The following is a 16,059-nucleotide window of genomic DNA, read 5'->3' as shown; positions in this document are numbered from 1 at the left end:
ATGAAACTGCAGGTCTACTATGCACAACTTGCTGTTCTTTTCAAATACATATAATTATTATGCAATTTTTTAAAAATTTTTTTCTTCCTTCCACATCTCAATCTAGAAATGACTACCCTTAAGCATATACTTCTGTTCATCAGTTCATTCTCTAGATGCAGATAACATCTCTCTTCAAATGTCCTTTATATTTAATTTGAGTATTTATATAGTCAAAATGACTTATTCATTCAAATTTGTTCTTAATAATGCTGTTACTGTATACAACGTTTTCTTGATTATTCTCACTTCACTCTTCAATATTTCATTGAAATATTTTCCATGTTTTTCTGAAGTCATTGAGCTCATCATTTCTTATAGAACAATAATATGCCATCTCAGTTAAATTCTAGAACTTCTTCAGTCATGCTCCAATTGATGGGCATCCCTGCAATTCCCAGTTCTTTGTCACTATCAAGAGAGTTTAAAAATTTATAACATGTTTTTGTTTTCCTTTTTCCATAATCATCTTTGAACCAAGTAATAGCATTGCTGGATCAGATGGTATAGTTGTTTAATAATTCTTTCGGAATAATTCCAGATTGTTCTCCAAAAATGCTTGAATCCATTCACAGTTCTAACAACAATAAATAGCATCTTAATTTGTCCACATTTCCTCCAATAATTGTCACTTTCCCTTGTACAATTTTAGCCATTCTGATAGGTATAGAATGATATCTTGAGGTTGTTTTAATTTGCATTTCTCTAATCAATAATGATTTGGAACTTTTTTTCACCTGACTATAAATTGTTTTGATTTCTACATTTATTGATTGGGAAATGATGCACTCTTATGGATTTGGCAGAGTTCTTTCTATATGGATAAGTTACTTTTAATTATTATTCAGTATATAAAATGAGGTAGGTGAAGTGAATGACTTTTGAGATTTCTTATTATTTTAGCTCTCATGATTCAAAAAGTATTCAGCAGCAAGGTATATTTTTTGGAATCAGATGACAAAGCCCTCTCTACCAGCTGTGAAAAATTATCACTTGCTCACATAGCTAGAGCGAAAATAAATTCTGATGTGTAAGATTAACTTTAGCTTCAACCTAGAATGAAACTTGAACAAGAGGCTTCCTTTGTCCTTAATTTTTATAGGAATCTGTTAATGAAAAAACTCATTATAGTCTGAATTAACACTCTTGTGGATATGAGAAGGTACTCAATCCCTGGAATTTTCTGAAAATATTCTCTGGACTGAAAGGTAATTGACTGGGTGAACAGGGTTCCATGGGACTATTGACATGCTACTTCAAAGATTCTATAACACCTCATGAGCTAGAACACTAAGTTGTCCTGTGAAGAACATTGAGCCAAACCACTTAGTCAGATTATATTAAATGTTTGTTCATTTACATTCCAAGTTTTAAACTATATGGCTTAAGAAATTTAAATCTCTCAAGAATCCACACTCAGTGTTGAAAATCTTTAAAGCCTTTAAGTTCTAGAATAGACTTCTCTAAAGGGAGAAGGAAGATCAAGGGGGTGGGAAGCCATGTGAGTTGGAAAGGGAAGAGAATTTGTAGAATGAGATTGGAAGTGACTTGGTTTTAGAGTCACTGACTTTGAAAATTCATGCAAGGAGTGGAAGCAATAAAGTTAAATCTCATGATCCAAGGAAACTTTTGCTGATCTGATAGATCTTGAAAGTATTAATTTAACTTTCTTTTAGACTGGAGGCAAGATGAAGTTACACATAAATCTATCAAGTACTCAACATATCAAACTCCACTAAAGTCCTATTCTTAATTCTTTATTCTAGCTTGAAGATGGTCTTCAGTTCTTAAATTCCATGTCAAAAAAATGCAAGATCAAACAAAATTCTACTAAGCAGGAAAATGCTCTAACTTTAAACTTGAAGATGGCAGTCTTTGTCTAGTCAATATTAGAGATGTTTATAACCACAGAATTGACTTCCAGATGATGAGATTTTGGAGGCACAGTATTTCAGTAATAGTTGAAGAAAATTAGTATTTGTGAAAAGAAGTACAGTCTTACCAATGAAATTAAAGGTCCCTGAAGTAGTAAAATGCTTGAGTGAATCCTTGAGGTATTGAAATCCTACAATTACATCTTCCAAATGACTTTTATTATAACCACCCTGCATTCTCAACCTCCTTATCTATAAATCAAAGAGTATGGTCTAGAGCTCTACAGTTCCTTCCAGTTTCAAAGTCCATGATCCTCCACTTACAATTCCTATGTTTTTCTAATGGGAAAATGATATTCCAAACAATGAAAATCACCATAAAGAATCCCAACAATCTTTTTTAAGGATTATTCTGTTTTGGGTCAGTGTGCAGCCTAAAGATACTTAATTCTCCTGTATAATCCCTACAGGAAAAGTTAATCTAATGTACAATCAATCCACATGACTCTGGTACCTCATTACAAGAAGACATATGTATTAAAATATACCACAATGTTCATTCTTATTTTCTTGGGCATTCTCTTTGACTTGAATATTTAAGCAGCCACATAACCAAGACTATTCCTCCAGGTATTTCCTCATTAACTGTAAGAGCCACATGGAAGCATTTAATCTTATAAAATGGAGCCAGAGCTAGTGAGCTACATTGCACTGACATTTCAGTGTTTTTAATGTCTTTACAATATCCCTAACCCTTTGCCTACTGTCTTACTCTTTAGTCACTTTTTAATCAAAATAAACTGCTGGTCTGTTAAATATCTTTCTTTTAATATTGTCTGTTATCAATAGATATTAATCAAAGCAGAAGTCAGAACATGTTTGGGAATTTTCTCCCATTTAAGATGACCCAGGACTAGGGACAGCTAGATGTCACAGTGGATAGAGCACAGGCTCTGGAGTCAGGAGGTCCTGAGTTCAAATCCAGCCTCAGAGACTTAATAATCACCTAGCTGTGTGACCTTGGGCAAGTCAATTAACCCCGTTGCCATCCAAAAAAAAAAGAAAAGAAAAGAAAGAAAGAAAAAGAAAAGATGACCCAGGATTAAAATGTAACCAACCTTCTCTTCTTCCAGTCAGGAGGAACAAAATGTATCCATACAAGGCAGTCAGATACAGCGAAGAAATCATTCCTAACAATTTTTGCTAAAATAACAATATTACCTTACATTTATACATTATGGTTCTTTCACTTTTTCAGAACTCTTTATACATATTTTCTCAATTGATCTTCACAACAACCCTATGGGGTAGATGCTCTTATTATTTCCATTTCACAGATGACAAAACTGAGACTGAAAGAGATTTTATCTTATTATGTAACTCACATTAGACCAGGATTCAAACTCTAGTCTTCCTGATTCTTAGTCTAATCCTATTCTAAATGACCAATTTTTCATATCCTCTTTTTGACACCTGCAGTAGGTATATCTTTCTAAGCTGTGTGTGTATATATACTGTTGAATTACTAGTTAAACATGCCATATATAAAGTATGTTGCACATATCAACTTGAGTCAACTAGCCGTACAGTCATTAGTATGAGGTCAAACTTTGATGGTAGACTAGACAGTTGAATGGTTGACTTTTAGTGAAAAGAATTGAAGAACTGAGGAGGGAAAGGAGTGTTTGTAGAAATGAAAACAATTAAGGAATAAATGAAGGACTGGTATAAAGAAGGGCAGAATAAAAGGCAACTTTGAAGGACAAGACATAGAAAGGGTCATATTTTTAGGCCCATATATTCACACTTACATTCTACTTTGATGTCTCTTGTCACGGTGATAATCAGGAATTCTCAAAACTCTGACTAGATTTACCAAACTGAAAAGGCTTTGAACCTGAGCCTGGGGTCAGACTTTGAATTTCTTTGGGCTTAGAACCAGCTAAGCTAAATACAGAGAGATTCAGTACTAGATTAGCTACAAGTTGCTAAATTTTTTGACCTTAGCATTTATTTTTAAATTTTTTTTTATTTATTTAAGGCAATGGGGTTAAGTGACTTGCCCAAGGTCACACAGTCAGGCAATTATTAAGTATCTGAAGCAGTATTTGAACTCAGGCCCTCCTGACTCCAAGGCTGATGCTCTATTCATTGCACCACCTAGCTTCCCCCTATGCTAAATTTCTTTAAAAAAAAAACAACTAGGAAATCATGGCAAAAAAGAAAAACTGAAGAAAGCATAATGAAAAAGTCAGTGGGAGTGGAGGTAGGGGGGAACCCTGGTCCAGATGGGTTTACAAGTAAATTCTATCAAAGAGACAACTTATCAAATTCCTTCTTGGAGACAGCTTTGGTCCTGATATGCAAACTAGGAAGAGCTGCAATAGACAATGAAAACTAGAGATTAAAACTAGAGATTAATATCACAAATGAACACAGATGGGAAAATATTAAATGAAATGAACATTTATGGAATATCTATTATTTGTGGAGAATTATACAAGTCTATATGCTTGGGAAGATCAATATCAAAGGAATAAAAAACACTAAAGTCTTCAAGAAATAGTTGGCACCACTGGGATGGGCATCAGGTGATCTCATTTTGAAACCTAAATTGGCTTCTAGTAGTTGAATTGTATACTGGTCTTTTCTGGGTCTTCAATTTCTTCATCTGTAAAATGACTGTATTGTACTATATTATTTCCAATACTTCTTTCAGGTCTACAAGAACTATCTAGACCATGGTCATTTTGTTTAATATTCAGTAATAAAGATAGTTAATTTGTATTGTTCAATAGAAATATTCAGTATTAGTGTTCTTTTATATTGTTTAATATTCAATGATAAACACTATCAATTTTTATTCATATTTAGTTGGTAAAACATTGAATATTATAAATAAATAAATAACATGGTACTTTTACATATCATAAACTTCCATATTTTCTGTGGCATTTTGTGTATTTGATATTTTCCTCCTTGAAATATCAGCTATTATACTTATTTTTAAAAAAACATAGTCTTCTGTTACTCAGTCCCGATGAAGTGAAACACCTCTTTTTAATCCCCATCTCATTTTCCCATGGTGATCTCACCTAGTTCTATAGTTTTAATTATCACTACTATGCAGAGAATTCCTATATCTCTCTATCTTTATCTCCAACCTTAACTTTGAATTTGTATCTTCAGGCAACCAATCATGAAAACTTAATCGTTTTTTATTATTCCCCCCCCCAATTCCTTGTATTCAATAAATTGCTGAAGTTCTGTCAATATCTTAGATAAATCATTCAATATATTACAATATCCGGCTTCCTTCATCCTCTTTTTTTCCAGTGTCATTCTGATCACCATAATTTAGTCCCTTAGGTTTAGTTATTGTAAAGGCCTCCTATCTGGTCTCCTTGCCTCCTATTCATCTTCCTCATTTCCATCAGAGTAATCTTACTAGTTATTTACTCTTTTTGAACCCTTCAGTAGTTAGTTCTCCATTGCTTAATGAAAAAATAACTAACTTTCATAACCTGGCATTAAAGGTCCACAATCTACTGCAAATTTATTTTTCTAACCTCATTTCACATTGTTCCCCATCATCCATTTTGAACTACCTAACATTTCCATTGAATTTTGTCTTCTCTTACTGCCTTTTTTTTCATTCTATTCCCAATGAAATCTGCCTCCATCTCTGCAAATAGAAATCCTATCTTCCTTCCAGGTCCAACTTAGTCTTCACTTCCTCCAAGAAGCCTTCCTATTCAAGAAGTGACTTGTGTACCCCAAATTGAATCTCTAATACTATTCTCTGCTATAAGGTAGGTCTGATAAGTGCAAATAATGAATACTTTGAAGTGGTTACATCATTCAGGTTTATACTACAAATTTCCATTGAACTGGACCAAATGACTGAATTTTATATAATTATAACTTTGAACAGTATACAACCACTTACAAGGATTCATTATTCATACTCATCAGGACCTAGATTTCTATTTATCCCTACTTCCAGCTGTTTATGGTTACTTTTAAATGTTTCTTACTCTCTACTAGTTATAAGCTTCTTGAGGGTAAAATATTTGTCTTCCACCTTTATGTCAGCTAGCATACTGCCTAGCACTGCTTGATAGAACAGTTAAATTGAAGCACAATTCTTACCTCCCCCAATCAGGGAGGTAAGGAGATCTCTTTTGCTAAATAAAAGAGGATGTATCTATCTATAAAGAGATCAGTTAGTGGGCAGCTAGGTGGCATAGTGGATAAAGCACCGGCCTTGGAGTCAGGAGTACCTGGGTTCAAATCTGGTCTCAGACACTTAATAATTACCTAGCTGTGTGGCCTTGGGCAAGCCACTTAACCCCATTTGCCTTGCAAAAACCTAAAAAAAAAGAGATCAGTTATAGTCTTTATGTACATTTAGATCTGAAAGTGAAAGCACAAAGCAGGATTCAAATTTTATTTTTATTAGCAAACTCTCTTGCTTTACCTCTAAGCTAAAAGTATATTCTAAATTATTGTGGGTTGTCCTAAAACTCTGGTACTATAACATAGAAATGAAATTATCTTCTGTCTCCTTGTAATCTCACAAGTGAAATTGTCTTGCCTCTCTACCTACAGCAGTTATATTGATAAACTTAGAGACTTATGAACTTCTCATAAAACCAAATATCTACTTTATCCCTCCAACATATTTACAGAACAAACTAATTAAATCAAGTTACACTGTCCCTTGCATTCTTTGAAATAACAAGTTTGCATTATTAGAGAACCTCAGTATTAAAGTCCATAAAACTTTTCTTACCATATTCTTTCTTCTCCCATAGGCTCAATTCAGGTGAAACTAGGAAAGAATTTCAGTTCTAATAAAGATAAGGGTGTCCTTCATGCATGTGCTTTAGTCTGAGGTTGGATGTTGCTATTTATTAGGAGAAATGAAGCAAATAGGTAGATCAGAAAATTCAAGGTGGATAATGAAAGAAAAGAGACTTAAAAGGTTATTCTGTTTTTAAAAGACAGCAAAGGTAATATTGTGTCCTTTGTTCCCCAAGACATCATGAAAACAGTTTATATAAGTCTTTTATATATTGTCTGTTAAATATTTCCCATGTCACAATATTGTGCTTTTTTTTTTTACTTTCTCAGGAAATGACCCATTCCTGGCCTCCACCTCTCTCTGCTATTCACACACCTGGTAAATTAGAACCAAGCAAGTTTTCATTTCCGAATAAGGTGAGAATTTACAATAATTCAGAAGGTATACACTTTGATATATGCCATATTTTTCTATAATCTTTGTTATTTCTATATAGGTAGAGTATCTATCCTTAAATAATATCATAGATATAATTTATTCATACCAGAAATTGCAAAACTTGAACTTGAAGCCTTGTGTATTAAGTGGAATTGTAGCCGCTAGCTACTTGAGTTTGGTGCTGCCTATGAGGAATCATTATGCAGACTCGGGAAAGCAAGGGTGGAAATTAAACAAAAATTTTTTAAAAGGAGTTACAACACATAGGAAGGGATAGGTAGAAAGAGAGAGATATAAAAGAACAGCCAAGCAGTGTTGGTTGGGGCAACAGGTCAGAGAACACTGCAGCCCTAACAGGAGTGCAATCCAGCTTTTTATGTCTTGCCTCTCATCCAGAGGGCAAAAGGTGACTTCCCTTCCCTTTACTAGACCTGTAATTAGGTAGGAGATGAAACCTAAGAAGATCAGTATACAAATTTTACATCATGAATGGGGATCTCCAGCAATACCACTACTGGGTCTGTATCCTGAAGAGATCATGAAAAAGGATAAAAAACATCACTTGTACAAAAATATTCATAGCATCCCTGCTTGTGGTAGCAAAGAACTGGAAATTAAGTGAATGTCCATCAGTTGGGGAATGGCTGAACAAATTGTGGTAAATGTATATTATGGAACACTCTTGTTCTATTAGAAACCAGGTGGGATGGGAATTCAGAGAAGCCTGGAGGGATTTGCATGAACTGATGCTGAGCAAGATGAGCAGAACCAGAAGAACATTGTACACCCTAAAAGCAACACGGGGGTGATGATCAGTCTTAATGGACTTGCTCATTTCATAAGTGCAACCATCAGGGACAGTTTTGTGGTATCCGCAATAGAGAGTACCTTCTGTATCCAGAGAAGGAATTGCGAACTTTGAACAAAGACCAAAGACTATTACTTTTAATTTAAAAGAAAACCATTATTATGCAATTTTGTTATCTCATATTTTATTTTATTTTTCCTTAATGATTTCTCTCTCAACACATTCAATTTAGATCAATGTATAGCATGGAAACAATGAAAATACTAATAGATTGCCTTCTGTGGGGGGGGTAGGGGTGGGAAGCAAGATCAGGGGGAAAATTGTAAAATTCAAAAATAATTTTTAAAAAAAAAAGAATGGATATCTCCACCCAATTTGACAAGAGTATCAGCCTTTAGAATTACAAATTTTATTTCTGTTACTATCATAATTCTCTGTATCTTTCCCATGGTAGTCAATTTACATCTCAAGAGTAGATGGTAGTCAATTTACATCTCCACTGAATTTCTATATTCACAATTCTCTTCATCTTTCCCCTGCATCAGAACTTGCTGGTAATGTGCAAAATACAGATACCATAATCATTATAAAATCTAACAGTATAATTAATAGTTATTTAAATTATTACTAATTACTAATCTCAAATAATAGTTAATAATAGCTAGCATTTATATAGTTCTTTAAGATTTGCAAAGTACTTTACAATCATTATCTCATTTTATCCTCAACAATAACCCCAGCAGGTAGCTTATATTATTATCCCCATCTTACAGATGAGGAAACTCAGGTTGAAAGAGGTTAACTGATTTGCTTAGGGTAACACAACTACTAAGGATATGAAGCCACATTTGCACTCAAGTCTTCCTGATTCCTGGCTTAGTTCACTATTTACTATACCACCCACTGCCCACCATATGTTTATATGAATATTACTTTCAAAGTCGCATTCCTAGGAAAATTTTAACATATTTTTATTTTCTGAATTCTTTGTTTCTATTTTCTATATAATTTTGCAGTATTCTTAGAGTTTTCATTTTGGGGGAGAGGGAAGGTGGGATATACACACATATTTGGGAAAAGAGTGTTGTACAATAGATATGTGACCCATCTTGGAGGTAGTTGGTTTCATGTTCTCCTGTCTGATATACTAATTGTGTAGGAGAGAGACACAGAGACAAAAAGACAGAAGAAGAGAGAGGCAGGCATAAAAAAATAGAGAGATAATTAGAAACAGAAAAAGACAAGAGTGAAACAGAGAGACAGAAAGAGGGAGGTGGTTGACTAGATAAATGGACAGATAAAAAGATACATAAATACAACAGGGTAATGAAGGATTTTCAAAGCTAAAGAAAATTAATTCTATAAAGATCTCCTTTGCGGCAGCTAGGTGGCACAGTGGATAGAGCACTGGCCCTGGAGTCAGGAGTACCTGAGTTCAAATCCAACCTCAGACACTTAATTACCTAGCTGTGTGGCCTTGGGCAAGCCACATAACTCCACTGCCTTGCAAAAACCTTAAAAAAATCTTTAAAATAGGAGCATTTGGCATATCCCAAACCAGAATCAAAAAAACAAGTTACTTATTATCCCTGATTGCTGAGAGAGAAGAGAATTTTTTTAACTTTCAAAAAGATTTTCATTTTATCAAAAGAAAGGTTCTGAAAAAAATTCACAAAATGTAATTGTAAAGTTTTTCATGAATGCACCTAACATCATAGTAATTTGATATAAAGCTCATACATTTATTTCTCGTTATTATAACCATGAACACAGATAATCTGATCAGCTGTCAAAACCTAATATAACCCAGAAAAATTAAAGAGAAAAACATAAAGAATTTACTTTATCATTGTTAAAAATAACACCACTAAATGCAGTAGAACTGGCTATGTCCATATTATGACAAATGAAGCTTTCAAAACCAAATAAAATGGATTGTGCAGTTTGAATCTTAATTGAATTGTACCAATGAATCATTTCATTCAACTATATTGTTAACAGTAGTCTTTCTTAATGAAGGTTTTTCCAAATTCAATTGATTGGTGTTCACTCAGTGGGTCTGAATTATCTTCCTACCTTGACCTTTCACCCCTGCTCTCCCACAGAATTGGCTGGAATGTTGGCAGATGGACAAAGTATCCAGTCAATAGAGCAATCCCTACTAGAGTATAGTGAATTAGGGTGAACATTTGGGTCCTGATCTCTTAAGGAGTTGGGATTGGTATAGGAAATGAGCTTAATGAGTTGTAAGAAGGATGAGTGATAATGTTATAGGATGATATCTAGAACTGGAGCTAGTGAGTTAGCAACAATCTAGACATATACATGCATGTGTGCACACACATATACATCATACACACACACACACACACACACACACACACACACACACACTCTCTTTCTCTTTCCTCTTACTATATATAGTGAACTTCTCTGACCTACCATATCACTGCCTAGGCAATATAATAGTTAGCATTTATGTAACATTTTGGACTTTGCAACACATTTTTCTTGTGATAATTTCATTTGCTCTTTAACTTTAATCAACAGTCTTGTGAGGTGAGTGCTATTATCCTTATTTTACACATAAGAAAATAGATTAACTGATTAGGCTAGGATCACATAGCTCATATGAGTCTGAGGCAGGAATACTAAAATAATCCTGAATTCAAGTCAAATACTCCATATATTGTGCCACCCAGACACTGTACCCATTTCCTGCAGGGCCTGAAGTTCTGGAGATATAACAAAAAGACAAATCAAAATTTGTTGGCTTATTTGAACTTTTTTGGTAGGGATCTTAAAACATGGAAAAGAACAGAGAGTATTTGGTAGTGTAGGCTGAGAGTTTGGGGACAAGATAACATGGGTCCAGGACCACAGCAAAAATAGCAAAAAGAATCAAAAAAGGATGATAGTTAAAATGGAGGAAAATATATTGAATGGATGGATGGAGATAGACAGATTTTTTATTAGTCACTGGAAGTACAGTTGATCCATAAGACTGGAAATAATCAGGTAAAATGAAAGTTATTAAAAGATTTCCAAAATATATCCTTCAGTAAGCTGAAGTTCCCTGTGAGCTTTTAAAACTAGATTCTGTAAAATTAACCCCATATACTATAGGAAGCTCTAGTTCACCTTGCACAGCCTGTGGAACGAAAAGTAGTTGTGTTAAGGACAAAACTAGGAATATTCACTCATTAGTTTAATAAGTTGTTTTCATAGCTTAAGAAAAAAATTCTCGAGAAATCTCAAGAAACTTAATTGGATATGGTTGCAATACCTGGCTGTAAAGACACCATTAAATTATTGACCTATTGTCTGTATTTTCTATTATTTATCAATTAATTCTATCTCTAATATATACATATTATATATGTAATATTATAAACATTTATTAACTACCTGCTATTTATCAGGTAAATTCTAAAAATTAAGCATACAGAAAAAGTATTAATTCCTGCCCTTTAAAGAAGCTCACAAAAACAAGCCAAATGGAGAATGCATTGCAGGTTCGAGGTAATGTGGGTCTGAACCTCAATGTTTGCCTTGTCAGAAGAAAGAGAGGGTATATTTGAGAACTGTTACAAAAGTAAATTGACAGTACTTGGTAACAGATTGGATATGATCGATGATAGCTGGGAGTCTTGGTGATTGGGAGATTAGTGTTGTCCTCAACAATAATGAGGAAGTTTGAAAAGAAGGGGAATTGGGGGGAAAGATAATAAGTTCATCCTAAGACATGTTGATTTTAACATGTCTGCAGAACATCCACTTCAAGACGTCCAAAAGTCAGTTCAAGAAGTGGGAATGGAAGTCTGTAGAGAGTTCAGGGCTGAATAAGTAAATTTTAAAATTTTCAGTATGGATTCTTGGGATATGATTTGAGATCACTAAGTAAAATATTAGAGAGAGAGAGAGAGAGAGAGAGAGAGAGAAAGGTCCTAGGTCAAAATAATATAGGACACCCATAATGATGAAGAACAAAGGAGATTGAGAATGAGCAGACAGATCGGTTAGAGGAAAGCTGAAAGGAAAGAATATGACTCCAACAATATAATGAAAACCTAGAGAAAAACGTATCAACAAGAAAGGGATGATCAACAGTATCAAAGACTGAAGAAAAGTCAAAAAGGATGAGTGATGTAAATACACCATTAGATAATGATCATTTAGAGAGCCCTAGAAACCCTGGAGAGAGCAGTTTTCATTGAAAACTTTTGGAAGCCAAACTTAAAGAGTTAAGAAAAGGTTGAAGGTGAAGGAAATGGAAGCAACTATTGTAAAGAGTTTTCTTAAGGTATTTAGTCACAAAAGGAAAGAGGAGCTTAAGGCAACATCTAGTGAAGAAGGATAGATCAACTGAAGCTGTTCAGAGTGGGGAGATCTATTTATATGCAAGAAGAATGCAACCAGGGAAATGTGCTAGAGAAGACATGATAGAATGGGATCACTTGTATCTTTAACAGAGTTTGCCTTGGCAAGGAAAAGGACAATCTCATCATGTGAGAAAGGATAGAAAGCATCTACTGGTGTCCCCCAAATTCCCACATCATTACTTAGATTTTTAATGTGCTCTGTACCCATAGTTAGAGTACTACTAGCACAAAACACCTGCATGTAGTACTGGTATAGAACAAAAGGGCTTTAAGTTTAAATGAGGAAATCGGATTTCAATGAGGAATCTTCCAGATTGCTGAGAGGATTTTAGTGGTGGTGTTTTTCCCTGCCTCGCTCTACTCTTGCTCAGAGAGAAAATTAAATGTGTTTTTTTTTTTTATCAAAATGTAGTAACTTCACATTTTTTCCTCTGGCTCCTCCCTTCCAAGAAGCTCATACATTGAACTGCTAATTCATCCCTTACAAATAGAGTATGACCATCATTAATTTTCACACATAATGCATTTCTTTTAACCTGTATCTCAACTAATTAGTATCCTGACAGTTTGAAACTTGCAATTTATTAATTAGGCCATTAAAGTTTCAAAGGCTATCACTATTGTAACTCTTTGGGAGCTGGAATCAGTGAAGAAATTAGAGGAATATCATGTGCACGTAGGCAGATAAACAATGAAATAAAATGTACATTAAGATTAAGGGGACTGTTTGAAGTCTCAAGGAAAGTCAATTTAATGGTGCATTTTCTGCTCACTAGGTGCTACAAAATATTTCAGGTAAGTAGTTCCACATACTTCCCCATTATGTCTTTATGTTGAAGAACATAACCCCCAGTGCAGCCAATGGCTACTGAACTTTGATTTTCTGTTCCCTGTGGGGCTAATTTGGATCCTAAAATTCATTGGAAGGATACTGCCAGATTTTTCTGCCTCATTCTTCAGACCTCAAAAGTAATTGGATTTGGTTAAAAAAAAAAAAAGATAGGACACTTTTAAATGGGCTGCCATTATCAAGTATTTGAACCATGAGAGGAAAGAATGTTCTTTTCTTTTTTCTTTTTTTTCCCTTCATTTCTGTGGCAGCCTCCTAAGTTTTGAAATGCAAATAAAGAACTCAAATTGTAGAACACATTTCTCTCCTCAGAAAATCAGTGTCCAAACCTAATGTCATTTTCACAAGCATCTCACATAGTTCTCACATAGCAACAGGGGCTGAGTCTGATGGAATCACACCCAGTCTGTAATTATTTTTGCCAATTGATTTTTAAAAAAGCATTACACAGAGGAATTCAAGCATCGTTACTGAAATGTAAGTCCTGTTGCCTTTCTTTCTTTTTCTGCATTAGAGAGAATGAAAGAGCACACTTGGGAAAGAAAGAGCTTCAATGTTGGAAAACATAATATTAAATACACCCTTTAGGGTGTCTAACATGATTCAAAAAAAATTTGGCCTAAAATCTTATTGACCATTACCTAAATGTGAACATTTTAATTGACTTTAGTTAAAATCAATTCAATTTATTTTTACTTGCTAAAAAAATGTCCTGATAACAAAGGAGGAAAGGATATGCATGAACTAAAACAGGTGATTTTCTTTTCCTCCTATAATGATCATTATCAGAGTCTAAAGGCCTACTTAGGATTACCTTCCCTTACTGCAGAGTCCAGAGGGAGCCAGTGTTGTTTTTTGTTCTTTGTTTTTTCATATAGGTTAACCAGAATGAGTGAGTAGGCATCAAATATGTTTCATAGCAGGTAACAGCTTACAGAAGAAAAAGAAATCCAATGAAATAACCAAAATTCTCTCCCTCCATCAGTGATATATGTTTCCAGAAACTAGTTTTTGCTATAAATACTCAGTGTTTCTAGAAGTGTTTCTTTTTTTTTCATTTTGACTAGTACCAACAAGTACTGTTCAAAATTATGAAAAATTTGGCATGAGCCATGACATTGGTAATCAGAAAGTTTTAGAACATTGGTAGACTTGGAATGGGGGAAGTGGTACTTCTAATAGGTGTTTGGGCCTCTGGGATAGAATTAGTAAAATAATGAATTGCATGCTTCAGATAAGCTTCTACATAATCAAAAATGGTGATGATCTCTATAAACTCAAAACTTCATTGTAGTAAAAGGAGGGTCATTAGACTGCCTCTCTTACATCAAATTGGTCGTGGTTTTAGGCTAACAGTTTATATGTATCAAAGAGTAAGTATTCCTGAGGGGTGGCAGTCAACTTTGATTGGTGGCACAATGGGTGATAGGCTACATTAAAATGAGGGCCTCTGAGTACATTGACTCAGATCATGGAAATTTTGGTTAATAGAGATATTAATTTCCATATCACTTGATAAGGCTAAAGAGAGAATCAACAATTCCCCAGTCTTGTTGAGGAAGCACAGTAAGCTGGAATATACCCATTAGCCCAAATTCAGAATTTCTTTAACTGTCTGATAATATCTTGACCTGGTTAAATCTTTAAAAGAGATTTTTTCCCAGGCTAATTGATTTCTGGATTAGGAAGTAGAGAAGGGGAAAAGCTTGCTCTTGATTCAATAATTAGTTATTAAATACAGAAACAAATATTAATTTCTCACTCTGTTGGTATTCTATCCCAGTGTCAATTAAATATTGATCTGGCAAATGCACAAAAAGAAAATAATAGACTGTTGACATATCATTATTGATCAGAACAATTCCAAATTGTATAATCTGCCTGTCCCTGGAATTTGTTTTCTGGATAACTTTATATTCAAAACCACTTCAATGCACATAAGGCAACACTAGATGTACTCTTAGTTGATGACTCATTAATGAACAAAGATCCTAGGGAAGACCTGACCATATAGACCAGAATATATTGACCACAAGATCAGAGGCTCTTCTGTATGACCTGTCTGAATAAGTGAAGTGCTCATTGGGTAGAATTAGAGGTTCCTTAAAAAATTTTTAAAGAATTTTTCCTTGGTGTCTACCCAGAATATTACTTCTTTTTTTCTGCAGGTCATCCACATATTTATGCTTAATAATCTGGAACCCACTAATCTTCTTTAAAACTCTATCAGTGTGGCAGCTAGGTGGCATAGTGGATAAAGCACTGGCCCTGGAGTCAGGCGTACCTGGGTTCAAATCCCGTCTCAGACGCTTAATAATTACCTAGCTCTGTGGCCTTGGTCAAGCCACTTAACCCTGTTTGCCTTGCAAAACCCTAAAAAAATAAAATAAAACTCTATCAGTATTTATTTCAAAAAGGTATAATGGAAAGAACATTGACTCTGAAGTTAGAGGCCCTAGGTTCAAAACCCATCTCTCATATTAACTGCCTGGGACTTTGGATGTCATTTAAACTCCTTCCCATTGAACCTTTTAACTTCAGTTTCCTCAAATGTAAAATGAACCCCTGATGTTCTTTCAAACTCTAGTCTAGAGCTATGATTCTAGAGTCCATCTATGTTTCTATAGATGCTGTACTTAAATTATTTTGCCAGAATTTTAAAAATTTTTTATTCTATTTTTAATTCATAAAATAAGCATTTCCATAATTTAGTATAATAAAAAGATTGTACATGAAACTGAAAATTTATTTTGTACAACTTGCTATTCATTTTAAATATATAATACTGTTATCATGTAAATTTGTTTTTTCTTTTTCTTCCCTCCCCTCCACCCTAACGACAGTTACCATTAGACACAAAT

At 34.2% G+C, this 16,059-nt stretch overlaps 1 protein-coding gene across 2 annotated transcripts in view; it reads left to right on the top strand.

Annotated features, from left to right (window-relative positions):
• AFF3 (ALF transcription elongation factor 3) overlaps positions 1–16,059 on the top strand; it is a 679,787-nt gene that overhangs the window by 425,945 nt on the left and 237,783 nt on the right. For both annotated transcript variants that reach the window (XM_074213791.1, XM_074213792.1), the window contains exon 5: positions 7,050–7,136. In XM_074213791.1, coding sequence (XP_074069892.1) covers positions 7,050–7,136 — 87 coding nt within the window. The remainder of the gene's footprint in view (positions 1–7,049; positions 7,137–16,059) is intronic.

Source organism: Macrotis lagotis, chromosome 1 (genome assembly GCF_037893015.1).
Source record: "Macrotis lagotis isolate mMagLag1 chromosome 1, bilby.v1.9.chrom.fasta, whole genome shotgun sequence".
Lineage (NCBI taxonomy): Eukaryota > Metazoa > Chordata > Mammalia > Peramelemorphia > Peramelidae > Macrotis > Macrotis lagotis.
This window is presented reverse-complemented; position numbering and strand designations above follow the sequence as displayed.